This window comes from Lipotes vexillifer, unplaced genomic scaffold (assembly GCF_000442215.2).
Source record: "Lipotes vexillifer unplaced genomic scaffold, Lipotes_vexillifer_v1.1 scaffold162, whole genome shotgun sequence".
Classification (NCBI taxonomy): Eukaryota; Metazoa; Chordata; class Mammalia; order Artiodactyla; family Lipotidae; genus Lipotes; species Lipotes vexillifer.
Genome location: NW_006779114.1, coordinates 223,188 through 242,178, shown reverse-complemented (window position 1 = coordinate 242,178; position 18,991 = coordinate 223,188). Strand labels below are relative to the sequence as shown.

The 18,991-nt window shown below is 39.8% G+C and overlaps 1 protein-coding gene across 2 annotated transcripts in view; it reads right to left on the bottom strand.

Moving 5' to 3' along the window:
- Window positions 1-18,769, bottom strand: part of DDX10 (DEAD-box helicase 10) — a 286,645-nt gene extending 267,876 nt beyond the window's left edge. Inside the window, exons 1-7 of one of the 2 annotated variants that reach the window (XR_456974.1) lie at window positions 18,499-18,769; window positions 10,755-10,815; window positions 8,723-8,853; window positions 7,508-7,666; window positions 6,333-6,453; window positions 4,822-5,011; window positions 1,617-1,743 (exon numbers count right to left, since the gene is read on the bottom strand). Coding sequence is in view for 1 of the 2 variants with exons in the window: in XM_007452471.1 (XP_007452533.1) it covers window positions 1,617-1,743; window positions 4,822-5,011; window positions 6,333-6,453; window positions 7,508-7,666; window positions 8,723-8,853; window positions 10,755-10,815; window positions 18,499-18,684 (975 nt within the window). In the remaining variant the exon portion in view is untranslated. The remainder of the gene's footprint in view (window positions 1-1,616; window positions 1,744-4,821; window positions 5,012-6,332; window positions 6,454-7,507; window positions 7,667-8,722; window positions 8,854-10,754; window positions 10,816-18,498) is intronic. The other variant, XM_007452471.1, reaches the window with a different exon arrangement.
- Between the last annotated feature and the right edge of the window lie 222 nt (window positions 18,770-18,991).

Below are 18,991 nucleotides of genomic sequence, written 5' to 3'. Positions count from 1 at the left end.
AGAAGTGGTAAAACTAATGAGAATTGTCAACAGATTGAACATGAGTGGAAGACAAGCAAGAATTAAGGATTCCGTCATTTAATGAGATGGGGAAGAGTTAGAGGGAGCAGAACTTAGGGATAGGAAATCTTAAAACTGCTTTTCCTATGTTAAATTTAAGATGCCCTCTAGACACCCAACTGGAAATATCTAGTAGTCAAGTGGATAGACAAGTCTGGGGCTCAGAAAAGAAGTCAGGGCTTAGGATGTAGATTTGGCAGTTGTCAGAATACAGATGGCATTTAAAGCCATGGAACTAAAGAGGTATAGAAAGAGTATAGCTCGAGAAAGGGCAGAGTACACTCTGCCCACTGTGAAGAGGAAAAGCAGAGGGCTTCCCTGGTGGCGCAGTGCTTGAGAGTCCGCCTGCCGATGCAGGAGACGAGGGTTCATGCCCCGTTTCGGGAAGATCCCACATGCCGCGGAGCGGCTGGGCCCGTGAGCCATGGCCACTGAGCCTGCGCGTCCGGAGCCTGTGCTCCGCAAATGGGAGAGGCCACGACAGTGAGAGGCCCGCATAACGCAAGAAAAAAAAAAAAAAAAGAGGAAAAGCAGAGTATTACGGAGTAAAAACTTTAAACATTAACTCTTAAAATTATTTCCCTGTACACAGATACGAAAAACATCCTTTCTTTAGAAGATATAAACTTGTAAAAATCTAAAAGAAGTCCTAAAAAATCTGAAGTCATTCTTTACATGGAAAAATAATGAGGTTCTGTGCTTTCCCCCCAAAACAGACCACTACTTATCTTCCCCATAAGCTGGAGGAAAACTCACTGCATATTTATCATGCTAAGCTATTGCAAAAGCTATAAATCTAGAATCACCCTACTATATACCAACAACTATATGTCATCAGGAAATCTAAAATATAGTAGAAGAAAAGTGACACACAAAATCAACCACAATTTCTTCTCTTTAAGGGAAAAGACCACGTTTTCTTATACATCACTAAATCCCTTACTTATAAGCATATGACAAGTGTTTAAGAAACGCTGATAAACTAAATAAAGATATAAACAAAACACTACAGAATGATAGAGGAAGGTGCAGTTCATTGTCACAAGGGGGTTGGGGAGTGTCAGAAAAGGACTTTCAGGTATAACATTTGAGCTTAATCTTAAAGAATATTAAATATTTCTCCAGAATTAGGATGGAGGGATGCAGGGAGATCAGCATGAACAAAGATACGGAGGCATGGAAATAAATGGCATATTCAGTTCGGTATTCATGGAGGGTAAGGTAGACATGAGGTTATAAAGACCTCTAGTTAGTCTAGCCATTCAATTGTTGGTTCTACCACTATTTATTGAGGACTACTATGTTCTAAGTATTGTGCTAGGTGCTAACAATACTGAAGTAAAAACGGACAGTTTCTGCCCTTCCTTATTGAGCTTACAGTCTCACCCATGGGTTCCTTTAAAAATGAAGACGCCAAGATTTTCATTATCTACAAATCCCTCCACATTTAGCACTGTATTTATTTAAATAGACAAATAGCATTTTCAAACAGAAATTTGACATTTTAAAAGGGACAATTCAACACGAATAACTTAAGAAAAATAAACACTAGGTACCTCTTTACAACTGGAGAAAAATACAATACTTTTCTTCTTCAGGTGGCTTCTCAAAAAGGAATACAGCACACTTATTTTTTGCTGCAGCTCACAGACTATGTAGTTCTGTTCCAAAGTGGCAGGGGTGCTTATGGAAATAAGAGGGAAAATGTTAAAAATATGCCATGTTGGTAACTTTGAAATCCAGACCAAAAAAAACAAAACAAATGTTAACAGTGGCATGCCTCTCAAGCAAATTTTTCAGACACACACATACACACACACACATACATACACACCCCCAAAAACAACCTCTCTACTGTCCCTTAGGAAATGAATACAACACATGACCAAAATACATACAAAATCCCTTATAGATTATGTATCAAAAATATACATGCAAACAGAGGTCACCTCTGCAAGAGTAGGGTCAAGGATCAACTTAAGGGCATGACGGAACTTGCTGGGCAGATGGTACTGTTCTACTTCTTAGCAGGGCCTTGGGTTACAGAGACATACACATTTATCAAAACTCAGTAAATATACTCTTAATTTGTTCGTTTGTTCGCATTGTACGTAAATCTTACATCAAAAAAGAAAATCTCTATACAAATACTGAACTGAATACTGTTAGTGATATGTGTACTGAAATATTTAGCGGAAGTGTACAGATGTCTGCAAATTACTTTGAAATGCATCAAAAATAAGATGGGTTGATATACAGAGGGATGGGTATAGGGTTTTCACTGCAAAATTCTTTCAACTGTGATGCGTGTTTGAAATTTCTCATAATAAAAATGTTGGAGAGAAATGTACATGCATTTACTCTTTGAACTAATAAACCTACTTTAAGGATTCTGTTCCAAAAAATAATCTGGTAAAAACACAAAAAGATACAGTATTATTTACAAAGAAAAAAGAAAAATGGAAATCAACCCATATGTAGTAGAAAACTTGTGTAACACAATAATGTATGATGCAACTGCAAAAAAAGGAATGAGGAATATATATAGTGCTATGGTGTGATCTCTAGGGCATATTGTTAAGTGAAAGAAGCAAAGAAGAATAGTACATAAAATTTGGTGCCATTTATCAGAGTGAAGGTATATATACTTTCATGCACACACAGGCAACCCTGTGGGTGTGTCTGTTTGTATAAAGAGGAAAAAAAAGAGCAACATATAGCAATATAAAGGAAACACACTGGTGTACTTCTACGTATACTCTGATATACAACTCAGAAAGATTCAATCCTGATTTTTCTGGTCCTTTGTAATTTGAGAGTAAATATTATTTTATGCCTTAAAATATTCTTGACCATAATCTCTCAGGATATATTAACCAAACAGTTAAGTTGCTAAAGGGAAAAATTCAATAATGATATTAAACAAAATTCACAATAGCACCTGCTTTTTATAGTGCTTCTGGTGAATTTGAAATTACAGAGTACTGCAGTCATTATCATATAACCTCCAGTTTTGTAAATTATGTTGCTAAATACCTGTCTTCCAATATGTTTTCTGATAGTCACATTTGTTTAGAAATGATGGAACTGCTTTCTAGAATCATTATGAAATAAACAGGTTTTTTTTGTTTTGTTTTGTTTTTGCGGTACGCTGGCTTCTCACTGTTGTGACGTCTCCCGTTGCGAAGCACAGGCTCCGGACGCGCAGGCTCAGTGGCCATGGCTCACGGGCCTAGCCGCTCCGCGGCATGCGGGATCTTCCCGGACCGGGGCATGAACCCGTGTCCCCTGCATCGGCAGATGGACTCTCAACCACTGCGCCACCAGGGAAGCCCAAAATAAACAGTTTTTGCATTCATTTTTTTCTAACTAACTCCATGATCTACAGATAATGACCAACTATTATCTACAGAAACTGGGAACAGGGATTAATTTACATTTTAGAGACCACCTAATGATTGAAAAATTAGTGTCAGGTAAAGATAAAAACAGGCAGAAAGGAAACAGCAAAGAGAACAATGAATAAAATCAAAAGACCTAGACAGTCTTTAGATTATCAAATTAATTGTACCAAGAATTTCAAGAGCTGTCTCGACACAAATTTACAAACAAAAACCAGTGTCTACTCAATGGTAAGCCAAGGAGGAAACTGTACCTCAAATATCTCTTGCTATCCCATTCCTAAGGAGTTCTTGATAACCAAAGCTACCAGAACTCAGATTCTCCAAAGTTTATCCACTAGGATCACCTGGGAAGCATAGAATCTAGCCTCTTCTCAGGCTTTTTTTAATCCTAGACATCTATTGGTTGAACAAAGTCAAGGTGGGCCTCAATGCCCATATCCCCTGTATTTAAAGACTTTCCAAGAAACCAAATTTGTTTTCCCAATATATTTCTTTTTAGACTAACATTTCACAGCAAGAAATGAAAGTTAAGATAGAGATAATGAGATCTTCAATACAGATTCAATTTAAATTCACTGGAAAACATTTCTGGAAGTCAAGTATTTCCACAGTCTGCATGTATGTGCATATGATTCATACCAAACATACATATACTTCCAGCAGTCATAATATCAAAATACACTTTAAAACATATTTCCCCCAACCCATTTACACCTCTCTCTCTCTCTCTCACACACACACACACGCACACACCTTTTACTGTCACATAGACACACATACCTTACTTCCCAGTTTTAGTGAGACCAACACAAAACATTGCTGCAATGTTTTAAACAGAAAGGCATTTTGCTAAATATTAATGCAATTGATAAAATGTGTTCCATAGCATATTAGTCCTGCATAATACAGATAAAAAGAATGATTCTGTACCAAAATAATTTCGGTAAATGCAGGAAGCTTTAGTCATCTCCCACTGCTTTGAAGAATCACAATGTCCAAGAAAATATTAAAGGTTCTGAGAAGTCTTGAAGAACACTGCTTTACCTTAACTCAACATCTGCTATTTATCTATCTAGGTATGCATTTCCCCACCTCACCCCTATTTTATGGGGGAATTTGTTCCCCACACCACATTTTGGAAAATATTGCATTAGAGTAGTCACACATTTAAAGATGCATAGAGAATTTAAATAATTTTTACCAATATACTTACTATGCTTTGCATATTTAATCAACAACATAAAATAATATTTTATTTCCTAGAAAAGTAGTATTAATTTGAAACATCAAATTCTTAATTTAAAAAGAGAGAACACTGATTGTGATTGAATCAAATACGGTTTCAAATAGTACATACCTGTATTTTGCTTTTTCATGAACCCAAACATACTCAGGGTTTTTCAAACTCAAGCGTGCAAGGTCCTTTACAGATTTGGTTTGTGTAGCTGAGAAAAGCAAAGTCTGACGTTTCTTGGGAAGGTTTTCAATAATAGCATTCATGGTATCAGCAAAGCCCATATCCAAGATTCTATCTGCTTCATCAAGAACTAAAAAGAGAGATGCAAGTTGAACAACAATATTTAAGATACACGTTAGGCTAAATACAATATGGTATTCTGCACTGGATTCTAGAACAGAAAAAGGAAATTCGTGGAAAAACTGGTAAAATAGAAAAAAAGTCTGTATAGTAAATAAATATGCCAATGTTAATCACTTAGTTTTGGCAAAGGTACCAAAGTTATATAAGATGTTACACTGGGGGAAACTGAGGGACGAAAGCATATAGAGGAACGTTCTGTACTATCACAGCAACTTTTCTATAAACCTAGAATTATTCCGAAGTTGATTTTAAAAAATACACATTAGGTAACATCATAAGTAGATGTACCTTAAAAGATAACTCTTAGCAGTGTCAAATACTGAGGCGTCTAATTTCATACAGAAAAGAGGGCTTACCTCTTTCTATTTTGATTTAAAAATGGTCTCAGTGAAAACGGTTATTCAAAAAGTTACATGAAGCAGAAACTAACACAACATTGTAAAGCAATTATACTCCAATAAAGATGTTAAAAAAAAAAAAAGTTACACGTACCACAATGTTCACTGCAGCACTACTGACAATAGCCAGGACATGGAAGCAACGTAAATGTCCATCAACAAATGAATGGATAAAGATGTGGCACATATATACAATGGAACATTACTCATCCATAAAAAGGAATGAAATTGTGTTATTTGTAATGAGGTAGATGGACCTAGAGTCTGTCATACAGAGTGAAGTAAGTCAGAAAAAGAAAAACAAATATAAATGCTAACGCACACATATGGAATCTTAAAAAACAGTACTGATGAACCTAGTGGCAGGGCAAGAACAAAGGTGGAAATGTAGAGAACGAACTTGAGGACATGGGGTGGGGGAAGGGGAAACTGCGACGAAGTGAGAGAGTAGCATGGACAATATATACACTACCAAATGTAAAATGGATGCCTAGTGGGAAACTGCTGCATAGCACAGGGAGATCAGCTTGATGCTTTGTGACGACCTAGAAGGGTGGGATAGGGAGGGTGGGAGGGAGGCTCAAGAGAGAGGGGATATGGGGATATATGTATACATGTAGCTGATTCACTTTGTTATACAGCAGAAACTAACACAACATTGTAAAGCAATTATACTCCAATAAAGATATTTAAAAAAAAGTCTGAGTTGTACTCTCCGGATTTAGAACCATATGCCAAAAAATTGCTTCAAGTTATTTCTCAGATTTTTAGTCACAATATTTATTCAATAAAATATTTCTATCATTAAAATTTATGAGTGCTCACTCCTAAGCCTGAGATTTTTTTTTATTAGAGATATATTAGACTCACCTAACATCTGGAGATTGGTAGCATGAAAACATATCGTTTCATCCATGTGTTGAAGAAGCCGACCCGGTGTGCAAACAAGTATATTTATGTTATTGATCCTCTCAGCTTCGTGTTTCAGATCCTGAAAACAGTTGTTTCTTTTGAGTACACAGACCCATCACTGAGCAGCCTGTGTACCAAAACTATACAAGCCATCTGCATGTGGCATTTCATCATAGCAATGTAAATACTCTAGAAGTAAATGTAATTTCTCCCTTCTATTTTTATAGCACATCCAAATTTCTGGGCTAAATAAAAGTCCTTAGTGAAGACCTAAGGAGTTCAGAGCTTCTCTAGATTCTTAATCATATCTGGGATTTTGAAGCCAAGAAAAATATATGACTGCTCCAAGTCTTTGTTTCTTCCTGTGTCTGCCAGAACCCACTTAAAAACTAGAATTATACCCATCCTTTTAAGTCAGAACCCAGGGGCACTGAACAGGCTCTCTGACACCACTCACTGCACTTCATGGACTGAAAACAAGAGCTGAGTTCTCCACATTCTAGAATATCTCTCCTCGAAACAAGAGCCACAGAATGTTAGTTGTTAAAGCTGGGTGATAGGTACATGAGTATGTGAGGGCTTGTGATACTCTTCCTTTTTTGTGCATGTTTGCATATAAATTCAAGAATTCGTCACCATCTGGAAGAGACTCTAGCCGAGACAAGTAGTCCAGGTAAACCAGAAGAAAGAGAAGTGGAGCAGCAGGCTTTACTATAACCTAAAATAAACACTCCTCAAAACTACCTTCTACCTTCCTTTCTTCTGCTGCTGACCCAGCAATGTTCTGAATTATTCAACCTCCTAGATACTTTATTGAAAGGAACTAGTCTACATACTGAAATGTACCTTTTCCAATGAATATTAACAAATAGATTTACAGGCTAATTAGAATTAATTAGTCTCAGAGAATCTGATCAATCCAGATACCCTGACAAAACAGACTTTCTGGACCTGCAAAACTGACAAACATATTCTGGATGATAGTGACCACACCAGGATGCTGCCACCTCCTGTCTAAGGGGCCAGCCTCTGTTTAGATTATACCTCTACCTCTTCCCGGTCAACCGCCACAGTGCTCCAACATAAATAAGTTATAGAAGGAAAGAAAGAAGGACAAGGACAAAAAGACAAACCTTTCCGCCAATGATGAGGCCAGCTGAAAAGTCATGATTCTTCCCTACTTTTCGGAGAACCTCAAAGGTCTGATAGGCCAGTTCTCTTGTAGGTGATATAATCAGAGCCCCCAGCCCATCTGCTGAGGTCCACTGCAGACGATACAAGCCTTCCAGCACCTCAAAAAAGAACAAATTCATGTTCAATAAGTCCTTTAGAGAGGCAACTTTTTGACTCCTAAGTCAAGCTTGCCCCCCCAAATCAAAGGCACCTTCCAAGGAGAAAGCATACCTGTCATGAGTCTTAATCAGAAAGAAGAAACTGTTTGCTTTGTTTTTTCTTTTTCTTCTAGCCACCAAAAGCATCCTCCCCCAAGTCACAGAGGAAAAGAAGCCCCATGGCAGTGCAGCTGCTACCAGAGACACGCCATGAGGAGATGGCAATCAGTGAAAGGTCTGTATAGCCCACAGTTCATTAAAACAGATTTCAGAAAAATATTTGTCACCATTTTCTGAACAGAAACCACATTAAAATAAACTCTGTGTAACTGACATAGTTATACAGTGACTGAGTTTTCTAGTTGTAGAAAGATGTTGTTATAAAAAATAGAATTTAAGAGAAAAATTTTTTTTAACACTTGGAACAAAAAATCAAATGTGATTTTTCTGAGCTGATTATTTAGCAGGAATTAAAAATTACGAGACCAACTGCATAACAGATATAAGTGAATTCCTAAAAGGCTCTATTGTTCTACTGCTATAAAAGATAGATATCAATGTCCTGGAAAATTCTCAATGAATGACCCAATTTCCTTAAAGTGAGCAATTTTAGCTTTATCCTAAACAGGTGGCAAGTATAAATGCAATTGGCAGGTTTGCAAGGGTGAGTACAGAAACAGCCTTCCCTGCCATGCCACCGGGCTCATTGCAAAGAAGAACCATTCTGACCTGCCACCCTGGAACACTCCACATCCTTCAGGAATTCAGGCTTGTCAGCACACGATAATTCATTCATTCAATAAGTTATTGAGTGCCCATCATGTGCAAGGTGCTGTGCTAGGACATGGGGGATACGGTAGAGAACAAGACAGATGTGGCACAAGTCTGATAAAGCTTACATTCTAGCTAAGGAAACCCAACATGAAACAACTCTTCACATAATTATTTCTATCTAGGCACAGAATGCTTTAAAATCATATAACAAAGGATCTGACCCAACATGAAAAAACTACTTACTGGAACAAGGAAAGCCAAAGTCTTGCCAGATCCAGTTTTGGCAGCTCCAAGGACATCTTTACCTCGCAATGCCAACCCAATGGTCTGCTTCTGTATCTCAGTTACCAAACGGTACTGCGCTTCTTGCAAACCTGCCAGTATGGACAGGAAGAAAATGACACTTTAGAGCATCCCTGTAGAACAGTACTATGGGCTGAATCGTGCACCCCCTCAATCCCAGAATTCATATGTTGAACCCCTAACCCCCAGTACTTAGAAAGTCACTGTATTCAGACACAGGTGATCAAAGAGGTGATTAAGTTAAAATGAGTCCATTAGGGTGGGCCCAAATCCAATCTGACTGATGTCTTTATAAGAAGGGAAAATTTGGACACAAAAACAAACACTAGGGTGTGAGTACACAGAGGGACAACTACTTTGAGAGGCAGCAGAGGGCAACCATCTGTAAGCCAAGGAGAGAGGCCTGGAACATCCTTCCATCATGGCCCTCAGAGGAAACCACCCCTGCCAGCACCTTGATCTTAGACTTCTGGCCTCCAGAACAATGAGAAAATAAATTTCTGTTGTGTAAGCCACCTAGTCTGTGTTATTTTGCTCTGGTGGCACTAGCAAATCAATACAAAAGGTGACACATTTTTGTTTGTTCTCTTGCTTATTTTAAACATTTGAATTATTCAGAGCCCCTGGCACCTTGGTTTTTTACTACTGTTTTTTAACCAGTCCAGAAAGAATGAGAATGACAAATTGGTAAAACTTAAATAAATTAATATTGTTTCTTGCTATAGGTTTTCATGATATCAAAATAAGATTTTTTTTGAATTTTATTTTATTTTTTTATATAGCATGTTTTTTTTGTTTTTATTTTTGTTTTGCGGTACATGGGCCTCTCACTGTTGTGGCCTCTCCCGTTGCAGAGCACATGTGTTAATATATGATATTTGTTTTTCTCTTTCTGACTTACTTCACTCTGTATGACAGTCTCTAGGTCCATCCACGTCTCTACCAATGACCCACTTTCTTTCCTTTTTATGGCTGAGTAATATACCATTGTATATATGAACCACATCTTCTTTATCCGTTCGTTTGTCGATGGGCATTCAGGTTGCTTCCATGACCTGGCTATTGCACATAGTGCTGCAATGAACACTGGGGTGCATGTGTCTTTTTTTTTTTTTTTTTTTTTTTCAGTAAGCAGGCCTCTCACTGGTGTGGCCTCTCCCGTTGCGGAGCACAGGCTCCGGACACGCAGGCTCAGCGGCCACGGCTCACTGGCCTAGCCACTCCGCGGCATGTGGGATCTTCCCAGACCGGGGCACGAACCCGTGTCCCCTGCATCAGCAGGCAGACTCTCAACCACTGCGCCACCAGGGAAGCCCCTGCATGTGTCTTTTTGAATTATGGTTTTCTCTGGGTATATGCCCAGTAGTGGTACTGCTAGGTCATATGGTAATTCCATTTTTAGTTTTTTAGAGAACCTCCATACTGTTCTCTATAGTGGCTGTATCAATTTACATTCCCACCAACAGTGAAAGAGGGTTCCCTTTTCTCCACACCCTCTCCACACCCTTTCACATTTGTTGTTTGTAGATTTTCTGATGATGCCCATTCTAACCGGTGTGAAGTGATACCTCACTGTAGTTTTGATTTGCATTTTTCTAATAATTAGTGATGTTGAGCAGCTTTTAATGTGCCCCTTGGCCATCTGTATGTCTTCTTTGGAGAAATGTCTATTTAGGTTTTCTGCCCATTTTTTGATTGGGTTGTTTGTTTTTTTAATATTGAGCTGCCTGAGCTGTTTATATATTTTGGAGATAATCCTTTGTCCGTTGATTCATTTTCAAATATTTTCTCCCATTCTGAGGGTTGTCTTTTCGTCTTGTTTATAGTTTCCTTTGCTGTGCAAAAGCTTTTAAATTTCATTAAGTCCAACAAAATAAGACTTTTTTCAGGTTAAACTTTCTCTAAACATTTTTCCATTTAAAAAAAGCATCAAGAAATCCAACAATATGTCCCAAGATCACCATGAACCTACCTTTCAGTGTTTTTTTGGACAAAGGGAAATCTGAAAATCTTGTAATTTCATTTACATTTATCTGAAAAGTAAAAGGGGACTATGTGAGATAAGGCAAAATAACATACTGCATAATTCATTTGTTTTACAACAAAACTAATTTTTGTCTACATTGTGCTGCCTAGCGCATCCTTGGTACTGCAGTATTGAATTTAATCATCACTTCTAAGTAAAAACTATCATTCCTTCTGAAAAGAAATATGCCTTGAAGAAGCTATCATCAAAAATATAACTCTATAACCATTTCAACTGGTTAAAAAAAAAACTTCATTCACTCAACACACACACACACACACACACACACACACACACACACACCCCTACCTTCAATATCTTCGAACACCTCTAAAATGTTAACAATACAATAAGTCATCATCACATCAATTTTAGGAAGAAAATTTCCCTTCATCCCATCCTTCAAAGAGTATCAGTCTAGGAAGTAAAGGGCAAAATGACTATAAACCACAGACCACGATGAGAAAAATTCTCTTTACACACTTTGGAGACTAACTTGAAGTTAGGTGCAGAAATATATCTTGCTAGCACAAACCTTTCAAACCCAACCTGACAACTACTCATTTGGGGGTATACTGGAGGAGGGGTATTATTTAACAATAAGCAGGGAAAGTGTCTCTGTCATGATCTGAAGTCACAAAAAGTAACATTTTGCCCTTTAACTTTACATTACCTAAATGTTCATCACTGATGTTCTTCATTAGCATAAAACCAATTTTCTGTATTTCATTCCGGATGCTCAGGAGAATTATTTTATCATAGATGCTGAAAGTAGGAACTACTCAGATCTGGGAATGTGCTGCCAAATTATTCATGATTCGCAAAAGAGGAAAGCTGCATTTGTAAGGTTCATTTATTAAAATTACACTCCAGGCAGTAAAGGGATGACAGCTTGTATTTCATTTTAGTCTACAGATTCTTAATGTAGTCTAAACAGGGTTATTCTCTGGCCTCAAATGATGAAAACATAATTATTAAAACATTGCCTTAATCCCTACAACTCATTCCAGATAACACTGGAGAGGAGGCAGAATCAGTATATGAACAGTAGAAGGAGAAAACTTTATTCAAATAATATCCTGTCCTATCAAGGAACCTAAATTAGGAGGTAAGTAATCTCCCAAACCGGACATTAAAATCAGGTGCAGTCCACCCTGCATTTGTGGTATTATCAGCTAAAAATCTGTTTTCACATCAAGTAGAATGCTTACAGGAGCCAGACAGGCAACACACTCTCTAATCCCCATCATAGATAGAGCCCACAGGCAAAGTGGGCTACTCAGACAAAAGAGTGCATATCTTTCTAAAGTCTATCAACCTCCTAAAGGGAAAGTCTGGAAGAAACAAACTATTCCAGTACTCTACCAGCCATTACAACATAAAACTGCACACTATACGCTTAGAAAGAGGTCACCAAAGAAACAAAAAGGACATTTTTTACTCTAAATGTCTAGAACAAGGGTCAGCAGACTATGGCCCACAGGCCCAATCTTTTCCTCCCTGTTTTTGTAAATACAGTTTTACTGGAGCACAACTACAACCATTCATTTACATACTGTCTATGTAGTTGTGCCAGAGACCATATGGCCCACAAAACTTATATTCACTATCTTAATATTCACAACTACAACCATTCATTTACATACTGTCTATGTAGTTATGACAGAGACCATCTGGCCCACAAAACTTAATATTCACAGAAAAAGTCTGCCAACCATGTTCTAGAATACTGTCAATTATAGTCCAAGGAACACTAGGAAGCCACAGCAGAAGATGGCTATGGTTCCTACAAAAAAAATAAAACTCCTTCCCCTTCCCTTCATCCTTTTCTTAGAAAAAAAATCACTCTTAGAAAAATCATAACATCTCTATCAATCAAAACCTCTAAAAATCTGTATCATCATTCTCCTGAAATCAAAGAACAGATGTTTCAGTGACGGTACTTATTAAGAACGTCCCAGCATTGGTGGAAAAGTTAGAGGGGGCAGAGAAAAGGAGAACAGGGTGGATATTACTTAACCACTCTCTTATACTTCTTCCAACTGTCTTTTTTTCACAAATGTGAATGATGCTTTTACATCCAAAGCAGGGAGGAAAAAGTATTTAAAACTTCCTAGAATGCTCCACCTATTGCAATCAAGAGAAGAAAAGCAATGTACTTCAAATTACACCAGACCAAATTCTGATTAAGTAAAAAACAAAATCAGATTAGAAAGCAGAGTTCCTATATAGCATAGCTGATTACAATAAAAAATCTAAATGAATCCTAGGTGCGGAGAGCTTGAGTCATTCAGCAAGTGAAAACCATTACTAAACAAATAGTTCAACATTTCTCCATAAGCTTCAATCCCCAGCTCTCCATCAGCCCCTCTAGAACACACACCCTACATAGTGGCCTTAGAAATAAGCCACCCAGAGTTCCCACTTCGGGAAGAGAGCTGACTGATAAATGCTAGCTGTCAACGCTCTAGAGCCACCACTGAACAAGCCATGCCTGCCTGGCCTGCACACAGTCAGTGACCAAGCACAGCAGCAGTACCCATTCCCGCAGGACAGGGGATTCCTCTAAGGCGCAACTTTGGTTTGAGGACATCCTGTCAGCTTTCTGAAAACAGTGTTGCAGCCTGCGCGCCTCCTACCCCCTCCTCCTGTCCTCTTTCCTTTCCCTCCCTATTCCTGTTCCCTCTCCTTTACCTTTACAGACACTTTCCCCCAATAAATTCCAATTCACTTAACCCCATCTTGGGCATCTGCCTCTCAGAGGACCCAAGATCTAGACTATACCAACAGTGTAGCCTCCAGACCCTTTACAGTTTGGATATATTCTCTAATTGTCCCCAGAAACTCACCACTGCTTCTAGATAAAGCTTTTAAAGACAGCCTCTATATAAGTTTCCTACTGTTGCTGTAACAAATTACCAAGAACAGTGGTTTAAACCAATATAAATTTATTACTTACAATTCTGGAAGTCAGAAGTCCAAAACCAGTCTTACTCAACTAAAATCAAGAAGTTGGCAAGGCTGCATTCTTTTGGGTAACTTTAGGAGAGAATCCATTTCCTTGCTTTTTCCAGCTTCTAGAGGCTGCCCACATTCCTTGGCTTATGGCTCCCTCCCATCTTCAAAGCCAGCCAGCATGGACAGTCAAGTCTCTCACTTCACAGTGCTCTGACACTGACTCTTCTGCCTCCCTTCTCCACACTTAAGGGCCCTTGGATGATTACACTGAGTCCACTTGGATAATCCAGATCAACCAACATATTTTAAAGTCAGCTGATTAGCAACCTGAATTACCCCTTGCCATGTAACTTATTCACAGGTCTGAGAATTAGGATGCTGACGTCTTTAGGAGGTCATTATTCTACCTTCTACAGCCTCCAAAGTCATTCAGTCCACTTTCAACCCTCTTCTTCAACCTCATCTGAAGCCAATTCTGGAACACATATCACACTCCAAGGAGTATGTTCCCCTCAAAGAACACCATGTATTTTCACATCTTTTTGTATCTCCTCTTGTTGCTCCCTCCACCTACAATGTCCTTGCCAATCTTTTCCACCTGGAGAACACATCATTCAAGAACTGGCTCCACTCATGTCTACCACAAACTGCTGTACGGTTCATGTCCTACCCAAAGGCATCTGGTAAGGCTGAGGGGTGGGAGCTGAAATCCAGCCCACTTTCAGCTCCACCAGCCAGGCCTGAGGCTGCAACCACCAGGAAGAAGGGTAGCGTGCCCAGAGGAAAAACCTTTCTCTAAGTCATCTGGCCAGAAAGGGCTCTGCACAGAATAACTCAATCTTTTTCCCCTGATTACACCATCCTCTAACTCCAGAGCACTGCACATATTTACTAGCATTACATCTGTCAAAATGTATCAACCCCACCCCACCTCCCTTGAGATACAGACAGGTATTTTTTTTTCCACCTATTTTTACCTAAGCCTCAACAACAACCTCTCAAAATGTTCCAAAATGTCTCTGAATCAAATTGTTCAGTATTTCACCAGTGAGGCTACTGAGCACCACCTGTGTACTGTCCTCTGTAATAAAACTTCTATGCACAAATTCTACCATCTGAGAAGCCATGTGGTAGGGTCTGCCCCTTTTTACATACAATCTGCTCTGACTGTATTCTAGTATTGCTAGCCATGGCAACTGATTCCATACTGCATTTATTTCTTAACAAAATCTTAAGAAAATATTTCTAAAACTTAAAAAAAAAAAAAAAGAACAATACTTAGCAGGAAAAAAAATGTTCCTTCAAGTTAGTGAAAGATTGGGATTTAAACATTTGTGCAACACAGTAAAGCATGGTGGTCTGGAGCCCTGGAATCAGACCTATACCTCCTGGATTAGAACTTTTTCCCTTACTATCAATAGCATTTTCACTTCCTGTTTAATGTAGTGCAAATTATTTAGACTTGCTGTGTCTTAAAGTTTCCTCACTTATATAATGGGAACTATCCCATAGGGCTGTTTGTTGTGAGAATATGGCAAATCAACATGTATAAAAGCTTGATAAATGTTAGTAATTATTATTAAAACAAGAGACCAAAAAGAACAGACCCACGTTACCAAGCAGAATAAAGCCACCTGGAAAAGGTCAGTGTGCACCAAACATCTAAATACTAAAGGTTTTCTCAAGGACAAGCACTGTGGGACCCATCTTTGGGGACAGCAAAGCAAGTATATCATCAATGGCCTAGTGGTAGAGCTGACAAAGAAGTTAAAGCCAGTCATCACAGCCTGCTGATGACTGCTAAAATAAAGGCATATACAAAATGCTACGGACACACAGCAGCCCTAACCCTACCTGGGGAGGTCAGGAAGAGAAGTTGGAGGTAAATCTTGGAGGATGAGTAGGTGTCCCTAGGGTTGGGGAAATGGGACTGCTCACTGCAAGCAGTGGAAACATCAAGTACCAGGACAAGAAGCATCAAGGAGCATGGCCAATTCACAAAAGTGCAGGTTGTTCTTTCATGTGTGCCTACCACATACCACTTGGATTATATACATCACCTCATTTTAGCCTTACAACACTCTGGGTGGTTAATAATCTCTGTTGAATAAAGAAACTGAGACACAGGGACATAAATTTGGCGAGTCAACACCTGAACTGAGTGAGATTTAAACCAGGTCTGCCTGACCACAAATAACTTACTCTTTCACTGGACTAGAACACGCTGATACATTGAAGTGTTTGACCACTTTCCTGAAAATAACTGTGAGCCAAGAAAGGGTTTTAATCAGGAGTAAAACAATTGGACCTCACCTTGGAACGAATCATTCTAGCAAATATGGAGGACAGATTAGAAGGCAGTAAGGCCTAAGGGACAAATCCCACCACCTGTTTTAGTAGCTGTAGTTTTGCTATGCCCATTTAAGTATTTCCATGGCAAGCTTTTGTGTTACAATGGCAGAGTTGAGTAGTTCCACCCTTACAACCTGCAAAGCTAAAACCATTTACTGCCCTGTCCTTTACAGGAAAAGTCTGCTGACCCATGTTACAAGCAATAGCTACTGTAGTAACCCAGGCAAGAGATGATGGAGCCTGAACTAAGGCATGACACTGGGGATGGAGAAGCATTTGAGAAATTTAAGAAGCAGAGTTAATCACCACTGTGACTAACTGAATGTAAGAGTGATAAGACGGAGGCCTCTAGGATTACTCCTAGGTTTCTAGCTCATCAGTCTGCTTAGGTGGTGGGGCTAGGATGGGGTAGCCTAAATAATGGTCCCCAAATATGCCCATATCCTAATCTCCGGAACTGTGGATATTATCTTACATGACAAAAGAGATTTTGCACAGTAATTAACGATCTTGAGATGGGGAGATTATTCTCAATTATTTGAATAAACCCTAAATGTGATCAAAAGTACCCTTACAAAAAAAGGATAGAGGTAGATTTGACATAGAACAGGAGAAGGCAGTGTGTCCATGGAGGCAGAGATTGAAGTAATGCAGCCACAGGCCAAGGAATACATCCACCAGAAGCTAGAAGCAAGAAACAGAATTTCCTCTAGAGCCTCTAGAGGGAGTGTGTCCCCACTGACACCTTGATTTCAGCCCAGTGAAACTGATTTCAGACTTCTGGCTTCCAGAACTGAGAGAGAATAAATTCCTGTTGTTTTTAGACACCAAATTTGTGGTAATTTGCCATGGTGGCAATACGGAAATAATACACAGGATTGTGAATTTAGAAGAAAAAGATAATGAACTCAGTTTTAAATCTGCAGCATTTAAGGTATCCTATGACACAAATAAAGACATCCAGCACAGCCAGAAAAAAAAAAAGGATATGAACTCAGAAGAGCTCTGGGTAGAATGCAAGAAGGAAGAGTCACAAGAATAAACCTTGGGATTACACAAGAGAAGAGAACAGAGTGAGAAGAAGCAAGGGATGAGGCTCCCCACCGGAAGCAATTCCAGTCAGATGAAGAAGAGCCCAAAATGCAATCTGACAGTAATTTACCTTACAGTGGCTTCTTGAGGTGCTGTGTATACAGCAGCAGTAGTAATGTAACAGGTAATATATGGAATATTTATGCGTCAGGCATTGTGCAGAATACTTTACATGCATTCTTACTACCTGCCCATAACTTATAAAGTAGATATTATTATACCTTTTAAAGACAAGAGAAGCAAAGCAACTTGCCCAAAGTCACTCATCGGGCAACCAAAAGCCAGAATCAAATCATCATCATCTTAACTTAAAAGCCCAAAACAAACTCTAAGCTCCTTCTAACCTTACTTTTGATCTAAGCGTTGTTTAAAGAAAAGCATGACACGTTATGACTTTAATTCCAGATATATCCCATATGTTAAATCCCCGATTACACTGCACTAGAAGTGGGGAATCACTGAAAGGCTAAGTGAGGTGGGTGAAGGCCAACAGACGTGGAATTTAGGAGGAAGGAAAAGAAGGGGTAGTGGCAGCCCCAAGGAGCGTGAGTTTGGAAGAGATCAAGAAGTCAAAATGATAACTACAGGATAACTACTACATTCATCTGGGAACATCAGCTACATTGTGGGATGGCAGGTACCAGAAACAGACCATGAGTCCAGCTTTTCTATAGCAGTTCTAGGATGGGGACATGAAACAAGCAGAAAAAATAAGCATAGGAACGATGGTGATGAGAAATGGAAGACTAGCATAACGATTATAAGCAAAGGCTTTGGAATCAGAAAGACGTGAGTCTAGGCTCCAGACAAGTTTCTTACCCTCTTGGAGCCTCAATGTTCTCATCTATAAAATGGAAATAAGACCCAATGCCTCAGATCAAGTCAAATAATTAATGGGAAGCACATGGTGAGTGGCTTTAAATGTGTCATTATTTACCATTACTGTTGTTAGTATTATTTTCATGAATATTTCTATACCTACTATAGCAATTAATCTCCCTATGCTTAAGTACCACTGTATTTCCATCATTTTATCAAGACAAGTGTGGTGAGCAGAAGAGCGGCCTGGACGGTCAGGAGGCCTGGGTTGTGGCACTCAGCAGCCCACCTGTGGCCTCAACAGGGCCCCGGGTGGCACCTCTCACCTCACTCCCTTCTCCGGAACTAACGGCTTGCTCCCCAGGCAGGGTACCAGTGACAGGTCGGCCCCCTCGTCTGTGCAGCCCAGCGCGGCAGGGACATGTAGCCCCGCAGCCGGCCCGCGCCCCCTCCCCGGCGCCGGCCTCACCTTCTCAAATTTCTGCATGAGGCGGCTGATAACCTCGCGCTCGACCTGCCACTCGGGCTTCTTCAGCTGCTTCCTCAACTGTTTTTTTTGGCTCTGCTTGTGGCTGTGTTTCTTCTTCCAACGATTGAAGCTCCGCACCGGGTCGGGCCGAGCTCCTGGACCCTGAGAAGCGGAAGTTTTGCCCATCGCGGCGGAGGCGACAGCGTACACGGTGCCCAAACACGAGATCAGGCCAGGAGGACGTACGGCACTGAGACGACGAGGAACCAGCGTGGGGACAAGAGGACGACTGCGCGTGCGCGAAACCACGAGCCCGCCCCCGGGCTTTCGAAACGTGGGCATGCGCGGTGTTCACAGCTAGAAAAAAGTGGGCGGTGATTGGCGACTCGGAATCCGCAGAGCAGAGCGGAGCAGGCTCGGGGGAAACGGAAACGGGGCAATCAGAGGAAGAGGGCGGGGCTGAGTGGTTCCTAAAGTACGCCGGCGCTTTAAA